The 20,157-nt window shown below is 45.1% G+C and overlaps 1 protein-coding gene across 3 annotated transcripts in view; it reads left to right on the top strand.

The window, feature by feature from the left end:
- LOC138663574 (oocyte zinc finger protein XlCOF22-like) overlaps positions 1-20,157 on the top strand; it is a 43,468-nt gene that overhangs the window by 8,091 nt on the left and 15,220 nt on the right. For all 3 annotated transcript variants that reach the window (XM_069749823.1, XM_069749821.1, XM_069749824.1), the window contains one exon: positions 122-212. In XM_069749823.1, the coding sequence (XP_069605924.1) occupies positions 122-212 (91 nt within the window). The remainder of the gene's footprint in view (positions 1-121; positions 213-20,157) is intronic.

Below are 20,157 nucleotides of genomic sequence, written 5' to 3'. Positions count from 1 at the left end.
TTATCCACCAGTATTATATGTTTTATACTTGTGTAATGAAAACGGTGGAGATGGCAGGATTAGAGCTGATCATAGATGTGACTTCTCCATCTGTCTGTGACGAGTGCAATATTTGTTTCAGGGTGAAGATCTGACCCATATTAATACTGCAGCGACATATGTGAGGGGTGATGAGCGGTGTAAAGAGGAGATTCCTACAGATGACTACCCAGGTGAGTAGTAACCACTAAATACAGAGAAGTCGCAGATTCTTCTCAGTCACTGGCTGTGGCTTTGATCACCATTTTGCCTCTAGACCACAACATTCTCCTCCACTCAAAACTGTTCAAATGACTTTGGGCACTGAAAGCCCTTTTCTATAGAACTTACAACTTGGAGGATCCACCTACCCCCTGGGATTAAGAGAATTTTTCTCTTACCTGCCGAGATCTGTAAACTACAAAGCCAAATGACAGCATGCGCAGAATGTGCTGACAAGTTAGAAAATTACTGGAAGAAATATATTATGATGGGCCTGTAAGAGAAAGCGGAGGGTAATTATGCTGTTGGCTTCCTAGATCTCTGATATCTTATTGGATGAATCTTCCTTTTCTATTTTCTGTGCTGCTGAATGTGCTCATATGGTCCCCACAAGACCAGGTCCAGTCTTTCTGGCCAAACTTTGCTTTTATGATCGACAACATTAAGTGTACAGTGAGGCCAAGTGTGAATTTCTATACCTTAACAACAGAGTTTCCCTATAAAACCAACTAAGTTCAAACAAGATCACTATAAACTACATAAAAAACACCTGTGCCATGATATACAGGTCCTTCTCAAAAAATTAGCATATAGTGTTAAATTTCATTATTTACCATAATGTAATGATTACAATTAAACTTTCATATATTATAGATTCATTATCCACCAACTGAAATTTGTCAGGTCTTTTATTGTTTTAATACTGATGATTTTGGCATACAACTCCTGATAACCCCAAAAACCTGTCTCAATAAATTAGCATATCAAGAAAAGGTTCTCTAAACGACCTATTACCCTAATCTTCTGAATCAACTAATTAACTCTAAACACATGCAAAAGATACCTGAGGCTTTTATAAACTCCCTGCCTGGTTCATTACTCAAAACCCCCATCATGGGTAAGACTAGCGACCTGACAGATGTCAAGAAGGCCATCATTGACACCCTCAAGCAAGAGGGTAAGACCCAGAAAGAAATTTCTCAACAAATAGGCTGTTCCCAGAGTGCTGTATCAAGGCACCTCAATGGTAAGTCTGTTGGAAGGAAACAATGTGGCAGAAAACGCTGTACAACGAGAAGAGGAGACCGGACCCTGAGGAAGATTGTGGAGAAGGACCGATTCCAGACCTTGGGGAACCCGAGGAAGCAGTGGACTGAGTCTGGTGTGGAAACATCCAGAGCCACCGTGCACAGGCGTGTGCAGGATATGGGCTACAGGTGCCGCATTCCCCAGGTAAAGCCACTTTTGAGCTACAGAGAAGCAGCACTGGACTGTTGCTAAGTGGTCCCAAGTACTTTTTTCTGATGAAAGCAAATTTTGCATGTCATTCGGAAATCAAGGTGCCAGAGTCTGGAGGAAGACTGGGGAGAAGGAAATGCCAAAATGCCTGAAGTCCAGTGTCAAGTACCCACAGTCAGTGATGGTGTGGGGTGCCATGTCAGCTGCTGGTGTTGGTCCACTGTGTTTCATCAAGGGCAGGGTCAATGCAGCTAGCTATCAGGAGATTTTGGAGCACTTCATGCTTCCATCGGCTGAAATGCTTTATGGTGATGAAGATTTCATTTTTCAGCACGACCTGGCACCTGCTCACAGTGCCAAAACCACTGGTAAATGGTTTACTGACCATGGTATTACTGTGCTCAATTGGCCTGCCAACTCTCCTGACCTGAACCCCATAGAGAATCTGTGGGATATTGTGAAGAGAAAGTTGAGAGACGCAAGACCCAACACTCTGGATGAGCTTAAGGCCGCTATTGAAGCATCCTGGGCCTCCATAACATCTCAGCAGTGTCACAGGCTGATTGCCTCCATGCCACGCCGCATTGAAGCAGTCATTTCTGCCAAAGGATTCCCGACCAAGTATTGAGTGCATAACTGAACATTATTATTTGTTGGTTTTTTTGTTTGTTATTAAAAAACACTTTTATTTGATTGGATGGGTGAAATATGCTAATTTATTGAGACAGGTTTTTTGGGTTATCAGGAGTTGTATGCCAAAATCATCAGTATTAAAACAATAAAAGACCTGACAAATTTCAGTTGGTGGATAATGAATCTATAATATATGAAAGTTTAATTGTAATCATTACATTATGGTAAATAATGAAATTTAACACTATATGCTAATTTTTTGAGAAGGACCTGTATCTCTAAGCCGTGCGTGGCTGATGGCTGTAATATACATTTATTCACGCCTGCAGGAGATGTGTTGGCATGGCTCGAGTCCTGGTTTCATGGATTCACTATATATCATACATTATATTTTCAATCAAAAGGAATTCACATTACTGCACAATCTCTCCTGAAATGAGGAGCACTAATATTTTTTCTACTCTTGTCCATGGTCCATAATAAACGAGTGCAACTCCAGTTTAGTGTTGGAGATCTCCCCTCATATATACAGTTGAAACTAGAAGGTTACATACGCTATATAAAAAGACACATATGCATGTTTGTCTCAATATCTGACATGAAATCAGAATAAACCTTTCTCGTTTTAGGTTAATATTTGCCAAATGCCAGAATAATGAGAGCGAGAGAATGTTTTAAGGCATTTTTATTACTTACTGCAAAGTCAAAAGTTTACATACAATAAGATTACTATGCCTTTAAACAATTCAGGACTGCCCATATGATGATGTCATGTGTTTGGAAGCTTAATTAGAGACACCCCTGCAGATGTATTTTAATGCACACCTGAAACACACTGCTTCTTTGTGTAGCATCATGGGAAAGTCTAAAGAAATCAGCCAAGATATCATGAAGAGAATTGTGGACTTGCACAAGTCTTGCTTGTCCTTGGATACAATTTCAAGATACCTGAAAGGACCTCGTTTATCTGTACAAACAATTATACGCAAGTACAAACAAGATGGGAATGTCCAGCCATCATACAGCTCAGGAAGGAGATGGGTTCTGTATCCCAGAGATGAATGTGCTTTGGGCCAATATGTGCATATCAACGAAAGGGCAAAAACAAAAGACCTTGCGAAGATGATGGCGGAAACTGGTAAGATTGTGTTAATATCCACAGTGAAACAAGTACTGTATCAACATGGACTGAAAGGCCACTCTGCCAGGAAGAAGCCATTACTCCAAAACACGCATAAAAAAGCCAGATTAATGTTTGCAAATGCACTGAGAAACAAAGACCTTAATTTTTGGAGACATGTCCTGTGGTCTGATGAAACTAAAATTGAACATTTTGGGCATAATGACCATCATTATGATTGGAGAAAAAAGGGAGAAGCTTTGAAGCCTATGAACACCATCTCAACTATGAAACTTAGGGGTGACAGCATCATGTTGTGGGGATGTATCGCTGCAGGAGGGACTAGTGCACTTCACAAAATAGATGGCACCATGAGAAAATGGTAATTAGACCTACCGGTAATTGTATTTCCAGGAATCCATCCTGACAGCACACTGGAGGACGTCCTTCTTATTCCTCATGGGACAGGAAACATGAGAGGTTAAAAGGACCCTCTCCCTACCACCCTTCAGTGCTTGTCAAAGTAACACATCTGGATGGATGTAAAAAACAAGGTTTATTCCAACAAAATAATCAATCATACAAATGTTACATCACATGAGTATAAAGATCATACAATAGGGAGGGAACTAATAGTGCTGTCAGGATGGATTCCTGGATATACAATTACCAGTAGGTCTAATTACCGTTTTCCAGGTCACCACCTGACAGCACATTGGAGAAATATCAAAGGAAAATCTTATTTAGGGTGGGACCACTGCTTGAAGTACCTTTCTACCAAAAGCCAACTGAGGCGATACTACATCTAACTTATAATGTTTGGAAAAGGTACTAAGGCTAGACCATGATGCAGCCCTGCAGATCTGATCTGCCGTAGGCCCCCTTTCTCTGCCCATGACGTGGCCACGGCCCTAGATGAATGGGCTCTAAGATTAACCGGGGAACTCGCCCCTTTTGCTTTATAAGCCAATTTGATTGTGGACTTTATCCACCGTGCAATAGTCGCTTTAGACAATTTTTTCCCTTTATTCGGACCCCTGAACTGAACGAACAAATTGTTATCCTGTCTCCAGGGCCTAAATAAGTCAAGATACCTGAGTACCATCTCTTACGTCTAAATTATGGTAAAACCTTTCTTTTTGGTTTTTAGGAAATTGACAAAATGATGGAAAGACAATCTCCTGATTCATATTGGCATCTGAGACGACTTTAGGGAGAAAAGCCAGGTCGAGTCTTGGCACTAGTTTTTCATCAAAGATTTGTAAATACGGGTTCTGTACTGATAGAGCCTGTAGTTCCCCCAACCTTTTTGCCGACGTGATCACAACTAAAAACGCGGTTTTAAGGGAGAGTTTGTTAATCTCTATGTCCCCGGTTATGTTCCACAGCTGTTCACATAGAAAATTCAGGACTAGATTAAGATCCCACGGTGGGACCGATCTCCTGATTAAAGGTTTGAGCCTCTAGACTGCACTAGAGAACTGACTGATCCAGGGGTGGGTAGGTAGAGGGAAATCGAAAAACACACTCACGGCTGCTATTTGGACTCTCAATGTACTAGGTCTAAGGCCTTTTTGGAATCCTGACTGCAGGAAGTGAATGATCCTTGGGATATTTGGATGGTCAGTATCAACTGCCATCTCCCCGCAAAACCCACTAAATCGTTTCCATATTTTTGTATAGATAGCTCATGTCACTGGTTTTCTGCTGGCTTGTAAGGTAGAGATAACGTCGTCTGAAAGGCCCTTTGCTTTTAAGACCTGCCGTTCAGGATCCAGGATCTTCGCCAAATGAAGAGCTCCTCGATTCTGGTGTAGAACTGGACCTTGCTGAAGATCCTCTCTTTCTGGTAACAGAAGGGGTTCCTCTACTGACAACTTTCTTAACAAGGGAAACCAACTCCGTTTCGGCCAGTGAGGAGCTATGAGAATGACCTTGGCCTTGTCCTCGCAGATCTTCCTGAGTGTCCTTGGAATCATTGCCAGAGGAGGAAAAGCATACAGAAGACCGTTGTTCCAGGGGTGTGAGAAAGCATCGATCGCTGCTGGGTTTTCCCAGGGATTTAGGGAGTAAAAGCTTCTGACCTTTGCATTTCGCTTGGCAGCAAACAGATCCACGTCCGGCTTTCCCCAACGGTGACTGACTTTTGAAGACCTCGCTGTTCAGTTCCCACTCTGTAGGAGACACTCTTTTCCTGCTGAGGAAATCCGCCAACTGGTTCTTGGGCCCTTCCAAATGCACCGCCGAGACTGATGGTACCGACTTTTCCGCCCATTTGAAGTTCTGCTCCGCCAGACCCTGCAATGCCATATGTTTTGGGCCCCCTTGATGTCGAAGGAAGGCTACAGTCATCGTATTGTCCAAAAAGACTTTTACATGTTTGTTTCTCAGTAGGTGCTGCGCGGCCGTTAAGACCTTCCAAACTGCATGTAGTTCCCTGTAGTTTCATGATTTCTTGCTGTCCTTCTTTTCCCAACGACCTTGGAAATATCTTCCTTGAACACAACCTCCCCAACGTTGCTGACTTGCGTCTGTTGTGACTGAAACACTCCGGGATTGAATCCATGGTACCCCCACCTGAAGGTTCCTGGGAAGAGTGCACCATTTCAAGGATCTTTTGACCTGAAGAGAGAGACTCAGCTTCTGATTTAGTGAGTTCCTTTTCCTGTTCCAGCTCGTCAGAACTCCCTGCTGAAGCTGCCAAGAATGAAATTGGCTCCAGTTTACGCAAGGGATGCACGCCGTCACTAATCCTAAGATTTTCATCCCGTCTCTGATAGAACTCTGGCCTTGGGTAAAGTGATGGACTTCTTCCATTATGCCCCTTAATCTGTCTTCTGGTAGATAGGACATTTTTGTCTCTGAATCTAGCATGACTCCTAAGAACTTAATTCTGGACTTGGGTATCAGATCCGATTTTTCCCAATTTATGATCCACCCTAGACTCTCTAGTGTGGCAATGAGGGATTGACAGTTGATCCTGAGCTGGTTTACCGAGTCTGCCGCTATTAAAAAGTCGTCTAAATAAGGAATTACCATTATATCCTGATTTCTCAGATAGGCGACCACCTCTACCATAAGTTTTGTAAAAACTCTGGGAGCTGATGCCAGGCCGAAGGGGAGACAGCGAAATTGAAAATGGTAGATTTTTCCCTCTATATTTACCGCAAATCTCAGAAACTTCTGGTGATTTAGATGAATGGGTACATGGTAATATGCACTCTTTAGATCTAGAGTACACATTACCATACCCCTTCCTAACAGAGTGATGGTTGACCGAATTGACTAAATTTTGAATCTCTTGTATGTCACCCATTTGTTCAGGTGTTTTAGATTTATTATTGTTGTCGACTCTCCAGATGGTTTTATTACTGAGAAGAGATTCGAGTAATGACATCTGTACTCTTCCTGAGGGGGTACCGAAACAATTGCCGCCATTTTCAGGAGGTCCAGTATATCTGACCACATGGGGGACACCGATTTTAGCTAGAAGTTGGAAACTAGGAATCTTTCGGGAGGGAGAGATGTAAACTCTATTTTGTATCCCTGGGACTCAAACTATAATGCCCAAGGACTTGTCGTTACTTCCCGCCATCCTACTAGGAATTCGGCTAGACGACCCCCCACTCTGATGGCGTCATTTTCTCCGGTAGCTAGATCCCAAACCTGAGTAGCTCGAGTCTTTGCTTTTAAGCCTGTTCTCCCCACCTTTTTGATAACTCCATCTACCCTGCTTCCCTTTACCCCTGTAATCTGACTTCTGATTATAGCGGGGTCTACGAAAGGGCTGGAATTTCTTAGGTTTTTCTTCAGGGAACCCTTTCTTTACATCTGAGGCCTTTTCTAATAGATCATCGAGGACCGGCCCGAAGACCCTGCCCCCGGAAAAGGGTATCGAACACAGCTTATTTTTAGAATGCATATCTCCCGACCAGTTCTTGAGCCAGATGGCTCTTCGGGCTGCATTAGATAGGGATTGACCCCTAGCTGCGAACCTAACCGATTCTGCAGATGCATCTGCCAAAAAGGTGGTTGCCAATTTTAACAGAGGCAGGGATTTCAGAATAGTCTCCCTAGGAGTCTTGGCTGTTAACTGATCATGAAGATCATCTATCCATAGGTGCATGGAGCGAGCAACAGATGTCGCTGCTATATTTGCTCCAATAACTGCTGATTAACTCTGCCAGGCCCTTTTTAAAAGGCCGTCTGCCTTTCTATCCATTGGCTCTTTTAGGTTGGAAGAGTCCTCAAAAGGAATTGCAGTCCTCTTAGACACTTTACCCTACGTAATGTCTATTTTAGGAATGTCCACACATTCTTTAACCTCGTCTAGATCAAACGGCAAGCGGAGTCTGAAATCCTTAGGAATGGTCAGTCTTTTCTCCGCTTCCTCACATTCCTCTAGAATCATGGGTCGGATATGGGAGTTTACTGGAAAAACCTTAGAGGTCTGAGAGCGTAAACCTCCAAACATCTCATCCTGAACTAAACAGGATGACTGAGGATCCTCAATCTGCATAGTATGCCGTACAGCCTCTAAAAGTTCTCCCGTGTCTGCAGCGGAAAATAAATATCTTCTCCCTTGCTCCGGAGGCTCTCTACTTTCTTCCTCCTCGTCTAGATCTGACACGGAAGATGATGAGTCTCCTGAGGAATACTCTTCCCTTGGCCTTTTCCTAGATTTTTCTGGAAGCGAGGCCTGAGGGAGTACTAGGCCTGATACGGAGGCTTGAACCTCCTCTCTTATAATGGCCCTCATATTTGTCATAAGAGAAGCCTGCTCCTCTCCCATGATCCTTCAGGTGCATGCTTCACACAGGGGTTTCTGCCAGGTTTCCTTCATCTTAGCCGCACAGATAGGACACTGTTTATTTCTGCTGGGCTTCTTTAAGGATTTTTCAGGCAAGGAGGCAGCCTATAAGAAATACATAGCACTCGGTAGTATGGTGGAAACTTTTCTTTTTGTGTGTGTGTGTGTGTGTGTAAGGTATCATATAATACAGGGATCCTGCCCCACTTACTGGCGTTATGCTCTCCTGCCCCTCCGATCTGGCTGCGTCCTCCATGTTCTCTTGAAGATCGCATAATACTCACCACAGCACATACCTCTTTTATTCTGTACGTCTTGATGCAGCGCTCCCGCGCCATCCGACCGCTCCGGAACTTCCTGTAGCTGAAGAGACGCCGCCCGCCCCCCTCGGCCGCAAACCGGAAGTGACACACGGCCAGAAACTGAGCACGGTGCAGCGTGGTTTGGCTTCCCCTAGCAGCCGCATGGAGACGCCGCCATCATCAGAGGCAGCCGCCGGGATCGCATGCAGCAGGGGGCGCAACGGAAGGGTCGAGAGCCCTCGGCAGGGGGAAGCGACCCTCAACCCAGGAGCAGCGCTACACTGGTAGGCAGAGGGACCCTCGGGCGGGTGTCGGCCGGCGGGTGCTCATGGTGGGAAGGGTGAAGCAAAGCCCCCCGATCCACACCTCCCACACAGAACGGTCAGACCTCTCGTCCGTTCCTATCCATAATGGGACAGGAAAAACACTGAAGGGTGGTAGGGGGAGGGGTCCTTTTAACCTCTCGTGTTTCCTGTCCCATGATGGATAAGAAGGACGTCCTCCAGTGTGCTGTCAGGTGGTGACCTGGAAAAGAAGATTATTTGGCAATACTGAAGTAACTTCTCAACACATCAGCCAGGAAGATAAAGCTTGGGCGGAAATGGGTCTTCCAAACGGACAATGGCCCGAAGCATCCTGCCAAAATGGTAACAAAGTTTAACAAAAATCAACATCCCGGAAATACATATGAGTTGAATCCCTAGATGGGGAAAGGTGCTAAAAAATAGCACAGGAGGGGCAACTCCCATGATATATAGATCCTATAGAGAATTTGGAGTGTAATGCCCCAAACTAATATATAACAACTATAATAATAACAACAACCTTAGGGAAAATTTTTATTAAACAAACAAAGAACATGCAAATGTTACAGTAATGAGATGAATAAATGGTGATGAAAAAAGGAAAAATACGGCACCATATAAATAATTAGGCAATATTATATACAACCAATCTCTTTTGGGCTCGCAAAATCAGATACAGTACAGACCAAAAGTTTGGACACCCCTTCTCATTTAAAGATTTTTCTGTATTTTCATGACTATGAAAATTGTACATTCATACTGAAGGCATCAAAACTATGAATTAACACTTGTGGGATTATATACTTAACAAAAAAGTGTGAAACAACTGAAATTATGTCTTATATTCTAGGCTCTTCAATGTAGCCACCTTTTGCTTTGATGACTGCTTTGCACATTCTTGGCATTCTCTTGATGAGCTTCAAGAGGTAGTCACCGGGAATGGTTTTCACTTCACAGCTGTGCCCTGTCAGGTTTAATAAGTGGGATTTCTTTCCTTATAAATGATGTTGGGACCATCAGTTGTGTTGTGCAGAAGTCTGGTGGATACACAACTGATAGTCCTACTGAATAGACTGTTAGAATTTGTATTATGGCAAGGAAAAAGCAGCTAAGTAAAGAAAAACGAGTAGCCATCATTACTTTAAGAAATGAAGGTCAGTCAGTCCGAAAAATTGGGAAAACTTTGAAAGTGACCCCAAGTGCAGTTGCAAAAACCATCAAGCGCTACAAAGAAACTGGCTCACATGAGGACCGCCCCAGGAAAGGAAGACCAAGAGTCACCTCTGCTTCTGAGGATAAGTTTATCCGAGTCACCAGCCTCAGAAATCGCAGGTTAACAGCAGATTAGAGACCAGGTCAGTGCCACACAGAGTTCTAGCAGCAGACACATCTCTAGAACAACTGTTAAGAGGAGACTCTGTGTAGCAGGCCTTCATGGCAAAATAGCTGCTAGGAAACCACTGCTAAGGACAGGCAACAAGCAGAAGAGACTTGTTTGGGCTAAAGAACACAAGTAATGGACATTAGACCAGTGGAAATCTGTGCTTTGGTCTGATGAGTCTAAATTTGAGATCTTTTCCAACCACCGTGTCTTTGTGCGACACAGTAAAGGTGAACAGATGGACTCTACATGCCTGGTTCCCATCGTGAAGCATGGAGGAGCATCTTGCAGCAGCATGCTATTCCATCCGGTTTGCGTTTAGTTGGACCATCATTTATTTTTCAACAGGACAATGACACCAAACACACCTCCAGGCTGTGTAATGGCTATTTGACCAAGTAGGAGAGTGATGGGGTGCTACGCCAAATGACCTGGCCTCCACAGTCACCAGACCTGAACCCAATCGAGATGGTTTGGGGTGAGCTGAACCTCAGAGTGAAGGCAAAAGGGCCAACAAGTGCTAAGCATCTCTGAGAACTCCTTCAAGATTGTTGGAAGACCATTCCCGGTGACTACCTCTTGAAGCTCATCAAGAGAATGCCAAGAGTGTGCAAAGCAGTCATCATAGCAAAAGGTGGCTACTTTGAAGAACCTAGAATATAAGGCATAATTTCAGTTGTTTCACACTTTTTTGTTAAGTATATAATTCCACATGTGTTAATTCATAGTTTTGATGCCTTCAGTATGAATGTACAATTTTCATAGTTATGAAAATACAGAAAAATCTTTAACCCCTTCCCGACCTGTGACACAGCGTATGCGTCATGAAAGTCGGTGCCAATCCGACCTGTGACGCATATGCTGTGTCACAGAAAGATCGCGTCCCTGCAGATCGGGTGAAAGGGTTAACTCCCATTTCACCCGATCTGCAGGGACAGGGAGAGTGGTAGTTTAGCCCAGGGGGGGTGGCTTCACCCCCCCGTGGCTATGATCGCTCTGATTGGCTGTTGAAAGTGAAACTGCCAATCAGAGCGATTTGTAATATTTCACCTAAAAAACTGGTGAAATATTACAATCCAGCCATGGCCGATGCTGCAATATCATCGGCCATGGCTGGAAACACTAATGTGCCCCCACCCCACCGATCGCCCCCCCAGCCCCCCGATCTGTGGTCCGCTCCCCTCCATCCTGTGCTCCGCTCCCCCGTCCTCCTGTCCGCTCCCCCCGTGCTCCAATCCCACCCCCCGTGCTCCAATCAAACCCCCCCCGCACTCCGATCCCTCCCCCGCACAGCGAGATCCCCCCCCCCGTGCTCCGATCCACCCCCCCCGCACAGCGATCCCCCACCCCGTGCTCCAATCCCCCACCCCGTGTTCCGATCCACCCCCCCGTGTTCCGATCCACCCCCCCGTGCTCCGACGCCCCCTCCCCGTGCCCTGATCTCCCCCCCTTATACTTACCTAGCCTCCCGGGGTCCGTCCGTCTTCTTTGCTGGGCGCCGCCATCTTCCAAAATGGCGGGCGCATGTGCAGTGCGCCCGCCGAATCTGCCGGTCGGCAGATTCGTTCCAAAGTGAGTTTTGATCACTGAGATAGATTATATCTCAGTGATCAAAATAAAAAAATAGTAAATGACCCCCCCCCCCCCTTTGTCACCCCCATAGGTAGGGACAATAAAAAAAAAATAAAGAATTTTTTTTTTTTTGTTCCACTAATGTTGGGGTAAGAACTAGGGGTAGGGGTAGGGTTAGGGGTAGGGTTAGGGTTAGGAATGTGCACACGTATTCTGGTCCTCTGCGGATTTTTCCGCAGAGGATTTGATAAATCCGCAGTGCTAAACCGCTGCGGATTTATCGCAGATTTACCGCGGTTTTTCTGCGCATTTCACTGCGGTTTTACAACTGTGATTTTCTATTGGAGCAGTTGTAAAACCGCTGCGGAATCCGCAGAAAGAAGTGACATGCTGCGGAATGTAAACCGCTGCGTTTCCGTGCAGTTTTTCTGCAGCATGTGTACAGCGATTTTTGTTTCCCATAGGTTTACATTGAACTGTAAACTCATGGGAAACTGCTGCGGATCCGCAGCGTTTTCCGCAGCGTGTGCACATACCTTTAGAATTAGGCTATGTGCACACGGTGCGGATTTGGCTGCAGATCCGCAGCAGTGTTCCATCAGGTTTACAGTACCATGGAAACATATGGAAAACCAAATCCGCTGTGCCCATGGTGCGGAAAATACCACGCGGAAACGCTGCATTGTATTTTCCACAGCATGTCAATTCTTTGTGCGGATTCCGCAGCGTTTTACACCTGTTCCTCAATAGGAATCCGCAGGTGAAATCCGCACAAAAAACACTGGCAATCCGCGGTAAATGCACAGGTAAAACACAGTGCCTTTTACCCGTGGATTTTTCAAAAATGGTGCTGAAAAATCTCATACGAATCCGCAACGTTGGCACATAGCCTTAGGGTTAGGGTTGGAATTAGGGTTGTGGTTAGGGTTAGGGGTGTGTTGGGGTTAGGGTTGTGGTTAGGGGTGTGTTGGGGTTAGGGTTGTGATTAGGGTTACGGCTACAGTTGGGATAAGGGTTAGGGGTGTGTTGGAGTTAGAATTGAGGGGTTTCCACTGTTTAGGCACATCAGGGGGTCTCCAAATGCAACATGGCGCCACCATTGATTCCAGCCAATCTTGTATTCAAAAGGTCAAATGGTGCTCCCTCACTTCCGAGCCCCGACGTGCGCCCAAACAGTGGTTTACCCCCACATATGGGGTACCAGCATACTCGGGACAAACTGCGCAACAATTATTGGGGTCCAATTTCTCCTGTTACCCTTGAGAAAATAAAAAATTGCTTGCTAAAACATCATTTTTGAGGAAAGAAAACGTATTTATTATTTTCACGGCTCTGCGTTGTAAACTTCTGTGAAGCACTTGGGGGTTGAAAGTGCTCACCACATATCTAGATAAGTTCCTTTGGGGGTCTAGTTTCCAAAATGGGGTCACTTGTGGGGGGTTTCTACTGTTTAGGCACACCAGGGCGCTGCAAACGCAACGTGACGCCCGCAGACCATTCCATCAAAGTCTGCATTTCAAAAGTCACTACTTCCCTTCTGAGCCCCGACGTGTGCCTAAACAGTGGTTTACCCCCACACATGGGGTATCAGCGTACTCAGGAGAAACTGAACAACAACATTTGGGGTCCAATTTCTCCTGTTACCCTTGGGAAAATAAAAAATTCTGGGCTAAAAAATTATTTTTGAGGAAAGAAAACGTATTTATTATTTTCACGGCTCTGCGTTATAAACTTCTGTGAAGCACTTGGGGGTTCAAAGTGCTCACCTCACATCTAGATAAGTTCCTTGGGGGGTCTAGTTTCCAAAATGGGGTCACTTGTGGGGGGTTTCTACTGTTTAGCCACATCAGGGGCTCTGCAAACGCAACGTGACGCCCGCAGACCTTTCCATCAAAGTCTGCATTTCAAAACGTCACTACTTCACTTCCGAGCCTCAGCATGTGCCTAAACAGTGGTTTACCCCCACATATGGGGTATCAGCGTACTCAGGAGAAACTGGACAACAACTTTTGGGGTCAAATTTGTCCTGTTACCCTTGGGAAAATAAAAAATTACGGGCTAAAAAATCATTTTTGAGAAAATAATTTTTTTTTTTAATTTTCATGGCTCTGCGTTATAAACTTCTGTGAAGCACTTGAGGGTTCAAAGTGCTCACCACACATCTAGATTAGTTCCTTTGGGGGTCTAGTTTCCAAAATGGGGTCATTTGTGGGGGATCTCCAATGTTTAGGCACACAGGGGCTCTCCAATGCTAATGATTGGAGCTAATTTTCCATTTAAAAAGACAAATGGCGTGCCTTCCCTACTGAGCCCTGCCGTGCGCCCAAACAGTGGTTTACTCCCACATATGGGGTATTTGCGTACTCAGGACAAACTGGACAACAACATTTGTGGTCCAATTTCTCCTATTACCATTGGCAAAATAGGAAATTCCAGGCCAAAAAATCATTTTTGAGAAAAGAAAAATTATTTTTGATTTTCATGGCTCTGCATTATAAACTTCTTTGAAGCACCTGGGGGTTTAAAGTGCTCAGTATGCATCTAGATAAGTTCCTTGGGGGGTCTAGTTTCCAAAATGGGGTCACTTGTGGGGGAGCTCCAATGTTTAGGCACACAGGGGCTCTCCAAACGCGACATGGTGTCCGCTAACAATTGGAGCTAATTTTCCATTCAAAAAGTCAAAAGGCGTCCCTTCCCTTCCGAGCCCTGCCGTGTGCCCAAACAGTGGTTTACCCCCACATATGAGGTATCGGCGTACTCGGGAGAAATTGCTCAACAAACTTTAGGATCCATTTTATCCTATTGCCCATGTGAAAATGAAAAAATTGAGGCGAAAAGAAATTTTTTGTGAAAAAAAAGTACTTTTTCATTTTTACGGATCAATTTGTGAAGCACCTGGGGGTTTAAAGGGCTCACTAGGCATCTAGATAAGTTCCTTGGGGGGTCCAGTTTCCAAAATGGGGTCACTTGTGGGGGAGCTCCAATGTTTAGGCACTCAGGGTCTCTCCAAACGCGACATGGTGTCCGCTAAAGAGTGCAGCCAATTTTTCATTCAAAAAGTCAAATGGCGCTCCTTCCCTTCCAAGCCCTGCCGTGCGCCCAAACAGTGGTTTACCCCCACATATGCGGTATCAGCGTACTCAGGACAAATTGGACAACAACTTTCGTTGTTCAGTTTTTCCTTTTACCATTGGGAAAATAAAAAAATTGTTGCTGAAAAATCATTTTTGTGACTAAAAAGTTAAATGTTCATTTTTTCCTTCCATGTTGCTTCTGCTGCTGTGAAGCACCTGAAGGGTTAATAAACTTCTTGAATGTGGTTTTGTGCACCTTGAGGGGTGCAGTTTTTAGAATGGTGTCACTTTTGGGTATTTTCAGCCATATAGACCCCTCAAACTGACTTCAAATGTGAGGTGGTCCCTCAAAAAAATGGTTTTGTAAATTTCGTTGTAAAAATGAGAAATCGCTGGTCAAATTTTAACCCTTATAACTTCATAGGAAAAAAAATTTTTGTTTCCAAAATTGTGCTGATGTAAAGTAGACATGTGGGAAATGTTATTTATTAACTATTTTGTGTCACAAAACTCTCTGGTTTAACAGAATAAAAATTCAAAATGTGAAAATTGCGAAATTTTCAAAATTTACGCCAAATTTCCATTTTTATCACAAATAAACACAGAATTTATTGACCTAAATTTACCACTAACACGAAGCCCAATATGTCACGAAAAAACAGTCTCAGAACCGCTAGGATCCGTTGAAGCGTTCCTGAGTTACCTCATAAAGGGACACTGGTCAGAATTGCAAAAAACGGCAAGGTGTTTAAGGTCAAAATAGGCTGGGTCATGAAGGGGTTAAATGAGAAGGTGTGTCCAAACTTTTGGTCTGTACTGTAGGTGTGTGTGTTATATTGTGTATAACAGAACTTGCCCCATCAGAACCTGGGAGTGGGGTAGCATGTGTGCCAAAAGAATAGTGTCAGAAGTCTGAACACTATCTCAAAGTGTGCCCACATACAATTCACAAAATGTGGCAAATATCCGACTATAAGAAAACACAAAAGTCTGAAGGAACAAAGTGCAAAGTGCTGAATACAGTGCTTACCCATGTGGGACAAAAGGAAAGTGCACGCTGGATGATCCTTAGCCCCAAAAATGTCAAAATGTCCTTACTTTGTTGCATATTTCAAAGTCACAATTAATTTTGCTTGTTAACACCAAATAAAGATACTAGCATCACCAACAAACAGAATGTGATGTGAATCTCTCTAGCCAATACCCTACATGTAATTGGGAAATATTTTTCAGGCACAGTGCAAAGCTCAGAAGGCAAGGAGCACCAGATTTTACTGTTAGGCCGGGGTCACACTAGAGAGGAATACGGACGAGCAAGAGGCGTTAAAACTACACATTGCACACGGACCAATGTTTCTCTATGGGGCAGCTCCTATCTGCCGTATATTTCTCAGCCGTATTTTACGGGCTGAGAAAATCGCAGCATGCTGCGTTTGTCAGTGTGTTGCGCAATAAATCCACCAATGAAAGTCTATGGGGGCGAGAAAAATACGGATTACACACGGACCATCAGTGTGACTTGCGAGAAATACGCAGCGTTGTTCTATAGAAAAGCCGATAATTCAGCGCGGTGTACAGTAAAATCACACTGACAGGTTAGAATAGAATACAGAAAATAAATGTCTACACATAGTATAGGTGTGTATATATCTACTATATAATTGTCTAAGGGTCACTTCCTTCTGTCTGTCTGTCACGGTTATTCATTCGCTGATTGGTCTCACCAGCTGTCTGTCATGGCTGCTGCAACCAATCAGCGACGGGGACAGTCCGGAAGAAAATGGCCGCTCCTTACTCCCCGCAGTCAGTGCCTGTTGCCCGCATACTCCCCTCCGGTCACCGCTAACACAGGGTTAATGCCGGCGGTAATGGACCGCGTTATGCCACGGGTAACGCACTCCGTTACCGCCACTATTAACCCCGTGTGTCCCCAACTTTTTACTATTGACGCTGCCTATGCGGCATCAATAGTAAAAAATGTAATATTAAAAATAATTAAAAAAAAAAAAACCTGCTATATTCACCCTCCGTAGTCGTTCGCGCCGTCCGCCATTTTCCGTTGCAGGTTCCGGTGGCAAAGATGGTATGGGAGAAGGACCTGCCATGATGTCACGGTCATGTGACTGCGACGTAATCACAGGCCCTGCGCGCCTGTGCGAGAAGGACCTGCCATGACGTCACGGTCATGGGACCACGACGTCATCACAGGTCCTGCGCTCATACCAACCCTGGGACCGGAAGCTGCCGTGGACTACAAGGGGCCCTCGGAAAGGTGAGTATATGTTTATTTTTTATTTTTTATACTGTGACAAACCTGGCTGGGCAATATACTACATCACTGGGCAATATACTACATGACTGGCCAATATACTAAGTGGCTCTGTGCTGTATATTACTTCGCTGTGCAATATACTACGTGGCTCTGTGCTGTATACTACGTCACTGAGCAATATACTACATGGCTCTGTGCAATATACTATGTAACTGGGCAATATATTACGTGGCTCTGCTGTATACTACGTCACTGGGCAACATACTACGTCACTGGGCAATATACTAAGCCACTAAGCAATATACTACGTGGCTGGGCAATATACTACGTCGCTGGGCAATATACTACGTGGATGGGCAATATACTACGTGGCTGGGCAATATACTACGTGACTGGGCAATATACTACGAGACTGTGCAATATACTACGTTGCTAGGCAATATACTACGTCACTGGGCAATATACTACGTGACTGCAATATACTACGTGGCTGGGCAATATATTACGTGGCTGGGCAATATACTACATCACTGGGCAATATACTACGTGGCTGGGTAATATACTACGTGACTGGGCAATATACTACGAGACTGTGCAATATACTACGTTGCTAGGCAATATACGTGACTGCAATATACTACGTGGCTGGGCAATATACTACGTGGCTGAGCAATATACTACGTGGGCTGTGCAATATACTACGTGGGCTGTGCAATATACTACGTGGCTGTGCAATATACTACGTGGCTGGGCAATATACTACGTGGACATGCATATTCTAGAATACCCGATGCGTTAGAGTCGGGCCACCATCTAGTGTATTACATTAGTTAGGACTGCTCTGATATGGGTATACCGTGAAGATTGGTAGAGCAGCTTAGTATACATTTTTTGCAAAAAACGTATCAACCAAATACCCTGTTATTTACATCTTTTACTAGCACTTGCGGATTACTGCAAACATTTTTTCAAACTGAGTGTTTTTGGTTTTACCATTCTCTTTTGTGTCTTCACCATCTAGTGTATGTTTATAGAATATATATATATATATATATATATATATATATATTCTATGTCAGCGAGACACACACATATATATAAATATTTATATTTAATACAGAGCTAGATAGCTTAAAAGCCGGTAATTCAATTCCTGGCTTTTGCTATCTCCTTCTCAAACCAGACAGGATATGAGACATGGTTTACATACAGTAAACCATTTCATATCCGTTATATTTTTACATATTCCTCACTAATAATGTTAGTAATTTATGTGTGCAAAATTTGGAAGCTCTAGGTCTTAACCCCTTCCCGACCCATGACGCCACGTAGGCGTCATGAAAGTCGGAGCCAATCCGACCCATGACGCCTATACGGCGTCATGGAAAGATCGCGTCCCTGCAGATCGGGTGAAAGGGTTAACTCCCATTTCACCCGATCTGCAGGGACAGGGGGAGTGGTAGTTTAGCCCAGGGGGGGTGGCTTCACCCCCCCGTGGCTACGATCGCTCTGATTGGCTGTTGAAAGTGAAACTGCCAGTCAGAGCGATTTGTAATATTTCACCTATTATAACTGGTGAAATATTACAATCCAGCCATGGCCGATGCTGCAATATCATCGGCCACGGCTGGAAACACTAATGTGCCCCCACCCCACCCCGCCGATCGCCCCCCGATCTGTCCGGTACACTACTCCGGCTCCCCTCCGTCCTGTGCTCCGCTCCCCCCCGTGCTCTTGTCCGCTCCCCCCGTGCTCCAATCACCCCCTGTGCTCCAATCACCCCCCCTGCACTCCGATCCACCCCCCCGTGCTCCGTTCCACCCCCCCGTGCTCCGTTCCACCCCCACCCCCCGTGCTCCATTCCACCCCTCCCGCGCTCCGATCCACCCCCCCATGCTCCGAACTCCCCCCCCCATGCTCCGATTTCCCCCCCCCCCCCCCGTGCTCCCCCCCACCCCATCATACTTACCGATCCTGCCGGGGTCCGTCCGTCTTCTCCCTGGGCGCCGCCATCTTCCAAAATGCCGGCAGATTCGTTCCAAAGTACATTTTGATCACTGAGATAGATTATATCTCAGTGATCAAAATAAAAAAAATAATAAATGACCCCCCCCCCCTTTGTCACCCCCATAGGTAGGGACAATAAAAAAATAAAGATTTTTTTTTTCCACTAATGTTAGAATAGGGGTAGGGGTAGGGGTAGGGTTAGGAATGTGCACACGTATTCTGGTCCTCTGCGGATTTTTCCGCTGCGGATTTGATAAATCCGCAGTGCTAAACCGCTGCGGATTTATGGCGGATTTACCGCGTTTTTTCTGCGCATTTCACTGCGGTTTTACAACTACGATTTTCTATTTGAGCAGTTGTAAAACCGCTGCGGAATCCGCACAAAGAAGTGACATGCTGCGGAATGTAAACCCCTGCGTTTCCGTGCAGTTTTTCCACAGCATGTGTACAGCGATTTTTGTTTCCCATAGGTTTACATTGAACTGTAAACTCATGGGAAACTGCTGCGGATCCGCAGCGTTTTCCGCAGCGTGTGCACATACCTTTAGAATTAGGCTATGTGCACACGGTGCGGATTTGGCTGCGGATCCGCAGCGGATTGGCCGCTGCGGATTCGCAGCTGCGGATTCGCAGCAGTGTTCCATCAGGTTTACAGTACCATGTAAACCTATGGAAAACCAAATCCCGGTGCCCATGGTGCGGAAAATACCGCGCGGAAACGCTGCGTTGTATTTTCCGCAGCATGTGAATTCTTTGTGCGGATTCCGCAGCGTTTTACACCTGTTCCTCAATAGGAATCCGCAGGTGAAATCCGCACAAAAAACACTGGAAATCCGCGGAAAATCCGCAGGTAAAACGCAGTGCCTTTTATCCGCGGATTTTTCAAAAATGATGCTGAAAAATCTCACACAAATCCGCAGCGTGGGCACATAGCCTTAGGGTTAGGGTTGGAATTAGGGTTGTGGCTAGGGTTGTGATTAGGGTTATGGCTACAGTTGGGATTAGGGTTAGGGGTGTGGGGGGTTAGTGTTGGAGGTAGAATTGAGGGGTTTCCACTGTTTAGGCACATCAGGGGTCCCCAAACGCAACATGGCGCCACCATTGATTCCAGCCAATCTTGTATTCAAAAAGTCAAATGGTGCTCCCCCGATTCCGAGCCCCAACGTGTGCCCAAACAGTGGTTTACCCCCACATATGGGGTA

The sequence above is a fragment of the Ranitomeya imitator genome, chromosome 2 (assembly GCF_032444005.1).
Source record: "Ranitomeya imitator isolate aRanImi1 chromosome 2, aRanImi1.pri, whole genome shotgun sequence".
Lineage (NCBI taxonomy): Eukaryota > Metazoa > Chordata > Amphibia > Anura > Dendrobatidae > Ranitomeya > Ranitomeya imitator.
The sequence above is the reverse complement of the archived record's forward strand: the minus strand, read 5'-3'. Positions and strand labels throughout refer to the sequence as shown.